Source organism: Lathyrus oleraceus, chromosome 5 (assembly GCF_024323335.1).
Source record: "Lathyrus oleraceus cultivar Zhongwan6 chromosome 5, CAAS_Psat_ZW6_1.0, whole genome shotgun sequence".
In the NCBI taxonomy this organism is placed as follows: domain Eukaryota; kingdom Viridiplantae; phylum Streptophyta; class Magnoliopsida; order Fabales; family Fabaceae; genus Lathyrus; species Lathyrus oleraceus.
The window spans coordinates 456,983,794-456,994,716 of NC_066583.1; the positions used below are offsets into that span (position 1 = coordinate 456,983,794).

Here is a 10,923-nt window from a genome sequence, read left to right on the forward strand (position 1 = left end):
AAATTAAGACTTTTCTATATTTGTGATTTTTTTTACAAAATTAATCGATTTAGTAAAGAAAGATAGGGAAACAAAACATGGTATTCAACATCACGCATTTGGAAATTCAAACGACCCAAACATAGTCGTTCTTCAGCTCTCCAGGGAATAATCCAAACTCTACAACAACAATCAACCATACGAGCAAAAGAATCCCTATAATATAATATTCATCAACATCAAGGTTGTAAACGTACAAACAATAGCACTTATAGAGACCGTAAGGGATTTATCCAAATTCCCTTTTAGGGTCTTAGAGAAATCATATACAAATCAATCGCACCAATAAGATTTTTCCCAAACCTTATTTGGTGAATTCACACCGATCGTAAGAAAATGAAAAAATTAGGGGAAAATCATATAAACCCCAAGGTGCTGATAGGAGGGTAAGGAACGTTCACTATCCTGCATGCATAAATGATAATCCCCCATTACTTAGATTTCCACCAAAGCAACTTCTATGGGTTCCTCTTATCCAACCTAACTCTCCTTCCCAAAAGTCTTTGTTCTTTTGCCTCTCCTGTTCACGTACTGTAAAGTTTTCTCAAAACCTAGGTTCTTCCTACTTTTAAAATTTATATGGTTCCACTATTTTTCAAAATTATAATTTTTGCCCAACTCATTCCCAACTTCACTCCTCTCACCTCATACTTTACTCCACTCACACAAATGGGTCAATTCTCTTATTTATTCATTTAAATTATTATTTAAATTAAATAAATGTTTAATTCAAAGAATCATTTATTCATGATGTCTATATTTTCGACTATTTCAACTTATTACAAAACAATTAAATATGTCTAATTATCAACAAAAATCTTAATAATAATATTTTATTTATCTACTATCAAATCTCATAACCCCATTAGTTAGTAAATTACCAAGATACCCATACATTTTGAATCACGTCAAAATTTAAATATAATGAATAAACCATACTAACAATTAAATAATAAATATAATGAATAAACCACACTAACAATTAAATAATAAATATAATGAATAGACCACACTAACAATTAAATAAAATGCTTTATTTAAAAGTTGGGGTGTTACAATCACATTTACCCAATCTCATCCACACGTTCCATACAAGGCCTATTTTTTTTTCATAAGCTAAGTGATTATTCATCTACGATACACGTCGAGGTACCATTGCGTACAAGCATCACCATCTAAGTTATTCATCATAACCTATTTATATTTCTAATTCATTAACCTAATTATGCTCCTAAGGTTTTCTCACCCATCATCATAAGTTTTTAATCATGTTATCACATATACAGAACAATAAATTCATAACATACTTATCACAAGCTCATACATGAAATATGCCAAATGATTCTTCTTAATCAACTCACGATTCTAGGTGAAAACACCTTAATTCTCATCGAATATAGTTAATCAATGACAATTATATGCCCACATATCATAGTATAGGTAACAAGACTCCTAAGATGGCTTAGAATCCTCACAATACACGATTTTTGGGAATAATAGAGGATACAATCGATTTCCTTAGTGCAATCGATTGCATCAGCTTCGTGAACTCTCTATTTGGAAATTTTGCGTAGTTAATCGATTTTCAAAAGTGTGCAATCGATTCCACAGTTTATTTTTGGCAAATTTTCATAATTTTAGGCAGGTACAATCAATTGTCTGATAGGTGCAACGATTGTGATGTCGAAAAATTGATTTTTCCTGCATAATTTCTACACCAGTTCAATTTCTTTGCAATTTGTTTCAACCCTCTTACTTCAAACATAACCCACCTTATTTCTAACTATTCCAAATCATGTCAAACCATTTATCAACACAAGTTCTTGAAATCAACTAGTTAATCATCAAGAATCACCCACAACAACATTCTCTCATGAATCCAACATAAATATACAAACATATAATCATGAAACCAACATAACCACACAAACATATTATCAATCACAACATGAATCAACACAAAAATTATTAACTATTTCCAATCATCATATTCATATAATCAACACTAAAATCCTAGTTTTATCTAACAAAGAAATCTAACTAGAATCCATCTTAAAGAGTTAAGTGATGATGAAAAGGAAATGGTTTGGTTGATGTTTCTACTTCTTCTTCAAGCTTCCTCTTCTTTCTTATTCTTCTCTTTCTATTCTCTATGTTTCTAAGCTCCACCTTTTCTTTCCTTATTTATTGATACCAAATGAAAAGGCAAATGTGTTTGGTTACAAGTAGAAAGAAAATGAGTGGATGAAAAAAGTGGTAAGAAAATATGAGTGGATGGGAATAAGAGATAGAAAAGAAAATATCTTAAATGATATTTCTTAAGAATATTTTGTTTACTAGAGCAATTTACTAGTTGTTAATGTTACCAAAATGCTCATTCTTGTATTAATTAATAAAAGGTCAATCTCAAAGGATAATGATTAAGTTAATATGGATTCATTAATTACTATATTTGTCCCAATTGATAACTAATAGAGCATATAGGAACTCAGTTGATCTCAATTGAAAAAGATTTGAGTATCTAAGGGAACACATGATATTACACTAAATTAATTTTTTTAGTCCAAAACATTGAGGTTTAAAGCCACATGTTTGGCTCTTTGACCCTTTGGTAGTTTTTGTGGATGTCAATGCTTTCACTACACTAATTTAAATATGTTATTAAATTGGGAATTACTTTTCTCATCTTTTGTGGTGCTCACACACTCTTGTCAAAAATTAAAAATGTTAATAGAATTCAAAAATGCATTTTTGAACGCACCTCATTCCACACCCACTACCATAACTAATTATTTTCATGATGAAGCTTTCACCACGAACAATAGAAAACCGAGGTATAAATCCAAGGCACACTATTTTTTATTATTTAAAAAAATTAAAAAAACATACATTCCCTCGGTTTTTCATAACACCGAGGTGAAAAAATAACTCAGTACAAGCTTCGATTTTCTGCTATCGTAGTTTATGATTTTATTTGTTTAAAAGTGTAAACAAAATATTCTAACTCTTCGGTTTTCTATTTAACCGAGGCATAAAATAATAAGATTTTACTATAAAAGTACTTGTTAAACAAATATTACCTTAATCCTTACTAATATGAAGCCTCCCTAAAGCATCATTCTTTGGGATGGATTGCAAGACAGAAAAAATCTTCAATGTTCTTCTATCTTGAACAAAACATTTTTTCTGCCCTTGCAATCTATCTAACATAATAGGTTGATGTTGTTGTTGTATTTTTGGAATAACCCTCCATTAAAGAATGAAGCTCAACCTTTGAAGAGTACTCAGTTGATAGATTGCAAGTGAAAAAATCATTCTTGCTTCAAGTTACACAAACAAGGGAGCTTAGCCAACAAAAAAGGGAACTTAACCAACAAGGAATGAAGTTTAACCTCTGAACGAAGAAGGGAATGTAACTAAATATGGATATTAGCGAAGATATTTCGTAATAAGAGCAAAGATTTATTATAAATAATTTATTTTAATATTTTTGTAAACAATGTAATTAAAAAATAAGAATCGTTCACATCGATTTTCTTCATCACTGAGGTGATGGTTAAAAGGAGAAGATAAAAAACCTCAGTTTTATAATAAATCTGAGGTGTTTAATAATCATATTTTACTATAAAAATACTCGTTAAACAGATTTTATCCTAAGACTAACTTATATGTAGCATCCCCAAAGAGAGGAAATATTCACCACCGTCCATTTGATAATGAGTACAAATCTCTATGATGGATTCCAAGTGCAGAAAATAAAAATTCTCATTGGGAAACATATCTCTAGCATCTTGCATGAGACCTGGACATGAAAAATGCAAATTCTCACTGGGAATCAGATTTTGCAATGTATTTTTAATATTTTGTGTAAATAATATAATTAAAAAAAACAACTTATTCATCCCGGTTTTCTTCGTGGCCGAGGAGATAGTTAAGCATTTTTTTACTATATTAAATGTCCTTAAACAAATCTTTTGCGTCCATTTAATGTTTATCAATATTCAAGAATATACCATTAGTGATTTGCGTTAAACCTAAGGGACGTCCATTATAAAAGCATGTTGAGTATTGAAAATTTAACCTATATGGAACATGCAGGGCTTAGAACATAAAGATGTTTGGAAAAGTTTTCTAAGATGAATTGCAAGAGCATAAATTACTTGGGTTTAAGGTCTCTTTTTCTTAAATAGTTATTTGAGCATAAAATCATATATTTGAATATTGATTTTATTTATCTAACCCTTATTTTGTTTTGCTTCAGAATCAAATGCATGCAAAGTCTTGAAGAATATATTTGCACCAACATTTGATCTTCACCCACCTAGGAAATTTGATTTTAATCTAGATCTATAGGGATTTTGATTTTAATATTTTGTGTAAAGAATGTAATATTCTGGATAAACCATATAACGATTTTATTTAAAAAAAAAGAAATAATCTTACCCCTCGGTTTTATTTGTAAATCGAAAGGTAAGATAAGCTAATTTTGAAAATGATAAAAGTGCATATGCTAGGGCTCGAACCCATGTCCATATAACTTCACCTCTCGGTTTTATTTCCACCGAGATGATAAGTGGCGAGTTTTCATGTCTCCTTTCGTTACCTCGCTTCTTTAGCTGAGGTATTATGCATTTTGTGTCCGAGGTAAAAATCACTTTTTGTAGTAGTGACCTCATCTATTCATAAGTGAGACACACCCTCATTTTTCCAAAAAATCTAGTACGGAGATGCGTCTCCATAAAAAAATACAGAAATATACTTTCTGATGGGTTTTTAGTCTAATATCTCTTCTCGAGTCACTTATCTAATATCCCAATTTTTCATCAATCCAAGTTCTTTTTCTAATCCATTCAATCCAAGTGGTTTGTCAATTACTTCTCAACATACATGCAATCCAAGTGCTTCAACATCAACTACACATTTGATATACTTTTCAATCCATGTTTTTTTCACATTTGATTTTCTCTTCATGCATTACAAAATAGACACATTAGGTTGTGTAAGAAACATTAATATATATGTAGTTACACTCATTGTTAAATAGTTTATTGACTCATGTGTTATGAGTCGTTTCATTTTTCTCGTGTTTATGCCATTTTTGTGTTTTCTGCATGGTGAGATGTACATCACACTGGATGATTTATCATCCCTGCTACATCTTTTGATCAATGGAATATTATTATACCACTCCTGGATGACAAGACCTAATACACTGGATATGATGGTGACCTATTTGGAATCTGACCCACGGGATGCCCATAAAAGAAGCTGGAACACACCAGAGGGTGTCATGCTAGATTTATATTTCTGAAGAAGTTGTATATACACCACATGGCTGCAACAATGGATGCTGATGGTGATGATGCACTGTTATGTATCATAGAGCATGTGCATTTAGGTCATACGTCATGTACTTAGTTGCACACCCATTTTTATGGACAAGAGTGTTTATTTCGTTGATGTGGTTTACCTTATATACTTCATTGACTTTGAGTAGATTCACGAGTACAACTAGGGGACTTCTTGTTTGGTTTACCTGTACTCGAAGTTAGCCGAAGGTTGTCTTTGGAAGACCAAACATGTGACAACTGAATGCATACTATTTACTATAATATATTTTCACCTTTATTGTTACTATACCATTTTCATAACACTTGTGATACACCATTACTAATAGTTCATATGTACCATTTACAGGCATGGATCCTCCAACAATTTCCACGCATCTTCGATCTGTCATATGTTGATGAATACACTACAATAGATGATATAAGCTACACATCGTATAACAAACATCTTCATACACGAATCTTGGATGACATAACCTTCTACTTTGGATGGTTAACTTGTGAGTCATGCCTGATGTATCCACATCTACCTGAGAGAATCGTGCGCTTTTTCGGGTATCTATACGTTGTTCCAAGATGCTCGTATCTGTCTACTCCTCCCACCATGGTCCGTAGAGATGAAGATGCGATGCATGGTGATTTCTATAATCATCTAGTACTAGATAAAGCATGAAGTATGGAAGCTCATCACCAATGGAGTAGTGCATTCGACTACATCCAATGGTATTTTAGAGTGTCACATCCATACATGACACCACATGCTCACGAGATCCACCTAGGTCAGCTCATCAAGAGCTATTAGAGGAGGAGTTGGCTAGGGTAGATCATGTCGTTAAAGTGTTACCTGCATGTCGTCGTATAGAGGCTATTGTGCGAGCGAGTATAAAGAGAGGAGACTTTCTAGAAGGCACTTCTGTGAGGGCCACTATAGATTTCATTCTATCTGAGGCACAAACAACATATTAGTACAAGAGGCAAAGAAAAAACAAGGGGGCCAGATATACCTAATAGTATTTTGATAGTATTTGTATTAGGGATTATGGATAATATTATGGTATGTAATTTGTCATTTTGATAGTATTATGAAATATGGATTGATTCTAATATATGACATTTTAATCTTATTACACAAGTGTATGGTTTAATTGATAAAAAAATTATTATGATAGTATACTAATTATAAATGACCTATTACATTAGTTTATTTCTAAAAAATGTCAAATTTTACTACCTAAAAGGTGATTATGGAAGTATACTTTAGTAAGTTTTACGGAGATGCGTCTCCATACTAAATTATGGGAAAATGAGGTGTGACTCAATTACAAAGGAATGTGGTACATATGAGGTTATTATGTAGATGCATCTCGGAACTCATTTATGGAAAAGTGAGGGTCTGGCTCGTAAGCATTTGGTGTATACGGAGTGCGTCCAAAAATATACTTCCAGATTCATGAATGACAATTTTGGGTTTACATAGGGTGGCTCTTCACCACTATGGGTGCGAAGAGCAACCTCATTAACTTTAGCAGAACATTTATTAAATATATTAAATTGAGGCTTAATTTTTAAATATTTAAGATCTAATTAAAAGCCCAAAAATATGAGATCTAAAGCGTTAATCTCATTTATCTTGAGCCAATGTGATACTGTATAAAAATGTAATTAGATGGTTCCTCATTACACCTAAGTATTTTTCTTAAATTTTATAAATATCTAAAGTGTCCTTGTATAAGTTAACTTCCGAACGCATGTTGTACCATGTTATTCATATAATTTTGCTCGAAAAATAACTAAACGGTTGTCAGGAAAGTTAAAATATAGATAGTGTTGCATGTGCAAAAACCGCAAGTATATTCACAAGAAATGATAATCTTTAGGAATTTTTTGCAAAAAATGATGTGAAATAAAAATTCGTAGGAAATTCAGCTGGAAATCATGATGTTTGAAAGTTAACTATTGACACACACACACACACACACAAACAAACACACACACACATGTGGATCTATGTGTTTGCATGTATAAAATTAAAAATATTGTCGAAGATCTATCTGAAGTTTTGATGATGACAACGACGTTTCAAGTCGGTGACAACAACTTTCAACCTTGATGATGATGATCTATCCAAAGAAACATTTCATGCCTCATCAACAAAAAAAGATTCAAGATCAAAGTGCATATATAATCAGAAACAATCCAGCAAAGAATCTTGAAGCCTGAGATAACTTGTGAAAGCTCGTCAGGTCATATATGTCTGTGTATCTATCTGAGTAACCCGAGTATTATAAAAGTAGGGAAGTAACTTAGAATTACTAAGACAATCCCTCCCTCCCCGACACACACACACACACGCACGCACGCACACACAGGAGCATTAATTAACCAAATAATGAGGGCGTCACATTAATAACTTAGAATTACCAATAATTTTAGATTTATCTCTCTAATTTCTTTCTCCCTCTCTAGAAAATATTTATTTTCACTTAATATTACCTTAGTGTTTGTAAGTGAATATTTGTTTGTGAGGAATAGATTTTTATAAGTGGTTGTGTTGGTCGTTTAAATTCTTAAGAGTGCGATACTCTTAAGAGATCGAGTTTGGTTTGTGAGATAAACCTGTCATAAAATCTCAGTGGTTGGTTTCTTAAGCTTTGTCGGAAAGAGATGTGTTTTGTTTATGGAGATAAGTCATAAATCTATAAACGGCTCGTTAGTTTAGCCTTTGATAAAAGCTGTCATTGGTTGGAGATAAGCATTTAAAAATCTCAAGATCAAATTGTATTAAGATTCGTGGACATAACCTTCAAAAGCTCAAAGTTTATAGTCAGTATTTAACACATTGAAAACATTTTAATTTGTATCTTTTTAGAATATATTTGATGAGAATATGTAAAAATAATTTAATTTGATTGTTGCTTATGTAAAAATGAGAGAAAGCAAATTGTATTTAATTTCACCTTAAAAATAGTATTTTTAAAAAAATATATTTTTTTTATAATTTGTAAAAGAAAAATAATGTAGTATTTTTTTCTTATAAGTATTGACTGAGAGAATACGGTATATTGAACAAATCCACTAAAATTATTATCTGTATGTTTAATTGTCATGGATGGTCAACATAACAAGTTTTTACCGTGTTAATCCATCACGTTTTTTATAAGCATAATCTCAAGATTATTTAGTAGTAATGGTTTATTTTTGTGTTCTAGAAAATTTGTATTCTAGAAAACAAAATTAAGTATTTTAATTGATTTTTATATTCTTAACAAAATGTCTAGATGAATTATAAATAATAAAAAAACTAAAATTATATTTAGATGAATTTTCTAAGCCTCAAATTGTAAAAAAAAAAACTCAGTTTTAACAATTTAACTTTATTGGTCTTAAAGTACCTTAATATTTTTGTTCAAATATTGTTCTTAAGCTAGTTTAACCATGCCTACTTTAATATTTTATGTTGAATTATATTTTCAAATTTTGGAAAATTATATCCATTAGAATCTTGGAAAACACATAAGGATAATCTTATTGGATTATGCAAGAATGCTGGTTTTCAATGACTCCAACTCAGCACAAACCTCTTTTCCCACATCTTAAAAAAAAACAAATCAATAACTTCTAAGTAGAGAACCAAACAATATATAAATGGTTATCAAAATAATCACGTTTTCAGAAAACCATTCTCGTGTGACCAGAAAAACACCAGAAAAAAATGAGTCTCTTAGATCTGGAAAAACACTTCGCCTTCTATGGTTCTTATCACAGCAACCCAATCAACATTGTAATTCATGTATTCCTTGTTTGGCCTATCCTCTTCACCGCTCTTCTTTTCCTCTACTTTACTCCTCCTATTTTCTCTCCTTCCCAAACACTCCTTAACTATATTCCCTCTGTCTTGATTTTCAACTTCGGTTTCTTCTATGCTGTTTTCTATGCTCTCTTCTACGTTGCTTTGGATGTTAAAGCTGGTTCGTTTGTTGCTCTTCTTACTTTACTTTGTTGGGCTGGTTCCAGTTTCGTCGCGAATTCCATCGGCTTCGAACTCGCCTGGAAGGTACTTTTATTCGTTCATCTGAAACTAATTTGACCATGTAACAGAAAATACCATGTTTTATTTTTTGAGAATTACTATGATGTTTCAGGTTGTGTTGGGTGCTCAGTTGTTTTGTTGGTCAGGACAGATTTTTGGACATCTTGTGTTTGAGGTAAATACTGTTGTATGAAAAACATGATTGGTATGTTTTTCACAATTCATTATTCTTTTATCGTTTTTGTTCAGAAACGTGCGCCAGCATTTTTGGATAACCTTTCTCAAGCTTTTCTAATGGCTCCTTTCTTTGTGATTCTTGAGGTAGTTTTTTGTTTTGTTTGTCACAGTACTTTTGTTGGGTATGTTTCATAGTTACTGATAAATGAAGTTGATTATGTTAATTTGTTTTTGTAGATTCTTCAAACAACGATTGGATATGAACCATATCCTGGATTTGAGACAAAGGTGAAGGCAAGGACAGATGCTAATATCAAAGCATGGAAGGCCAAGCAGCAAAAGAAACTTGCTTAGTTTGAAAAAGTTATATGCAAATGTTTTGTGATAGAACATTTCTATGGGAATAAAGAAAAATAATAATTTGCAGGAGACAAGATAAGATTAATGTTGTTTATGTATTTGGGGATAGTGTTGGATTTTGGTTGATTTGTGTTTGGGAATGATATTATTAATTTGTTTACCCTTTGTTTTTCTGAGAGAAAATAAATGAAGGGGGAATGTATTATCTTCTCTTGTATGGTTGCAGTGAGAAAGTAAGGAAGGAGAAAAACTAATTGATGCGGGATCCACATCAAAGGTTTTTTTCTCTTAGAGAATGCTAGTACTACTTATTATCTTTTGGGGGGAAAAAGACTCACATTTACAATTTTATCCAATTATATATCTCATCTATGTTAGGTTTGAATTGGTTTATTACAAATTTATTAAGTGTAAAAATGTATTATTTGGGTAGGTGATTGGCGGTTGTGTGGAGTTTGTCAGTGGTACATCATCTTTTGTGAATGATGAAAAGAAGGACAATTAGCATGGTGGTTAAGGAATGGTAATATGAAATTTAATGGTTTCCTACATTTGGAGCAAAATCTCTTCATTTTTCACTTTCTTTAGCCAAAGTTTGAAACTCTTGGTTTCCTACATTCGGAGCAAAAGGCTCTTCATTTTTCTCTTTCATTAGCTAAAGTTTAAAGTTTACAAGTCTAACAAAATCTCATCTACTATCTCATTTATTTTACACCCTTCTATTATTATTATTATTATTATTTTATATATATATATATATATATATATATATATATATATATATATATATATATATATATAATATATATATATATATATATATATATATATATATATATATATATATATATATATATATATATATATATATATATATATATATATATCCTATATACATTGGTTATTAATTATATAAAAAAAATCAAATTTATTTATTAGTAATGATCAGAAGATGTATTTTCAATTTAA

General features: G+C 31.0%; 1 protein-coding gene across 2 annotated transcripts; it reads left to right on the forward strand.

The window, feature by feature from the left end:
* The first annotated feature begins 8,913 nt into the window (after positions 1-8,913).
* LOC127085400 (2-hydroxy-palmitic acid dioxygenase mpo1) lies at positions 8,914-10,339 on the forward strand. Of its 2 annotated transcripts, XM_051025912.1 has the most exons (4): positions 8,914-9,441; positions 9,530-9,592; positions 9,667-9,738; positions 9,832-10,164. In XM_051025912.1, exons 1-4 carry the CDS (start codon positions 9,100-9,102, stop codon positions 9,946-9,948), a joined length of 594 nt encoding a protein of 197 aa, XP_050881869.1. In that variant the 5' UTR covers positions 8,914-9,099; the 3' UTR covers positions 9,949-10,164. The 2 variants fall into 2 exon arrangements, with proteins under 2 accessions (XP_050881869.1, XP_050881870.1); XM_051025913.1 differs by lacking the exon at positions 9,667-9,738 and having other exon boundaries at positions 9,832-10,339.
* The last annotated feature ends 584 nt before the right edge of the window (positions 10,340-10,923 follow it).

Excerpts from the sequence above, each read along its gene's own strand:
- LOC127085400 (XM_051025912.1), top strand. The coding sequence starts at position 9,100 with ATGAGTCTCTTAGATCTGGAAAAACACTTCGCCTTCTATGGTTCTTAT. Across the intron at positions 9,442-9,529 it reads GCTTCGAACTCGCCTGGAAG|GTTGTGTTGGGTGCTCAGTT; the intron begins GTACTTTTATTC and ends ATGATGTTTCAG. Across the intron at positions 9,593-9,666 it reads TTGGACATCTTGTGTTTGAG|AAACGTGCGCCAGCATTTTT; the intron begins GTAAATACTGTT and ends GTTTTTGTTCAG.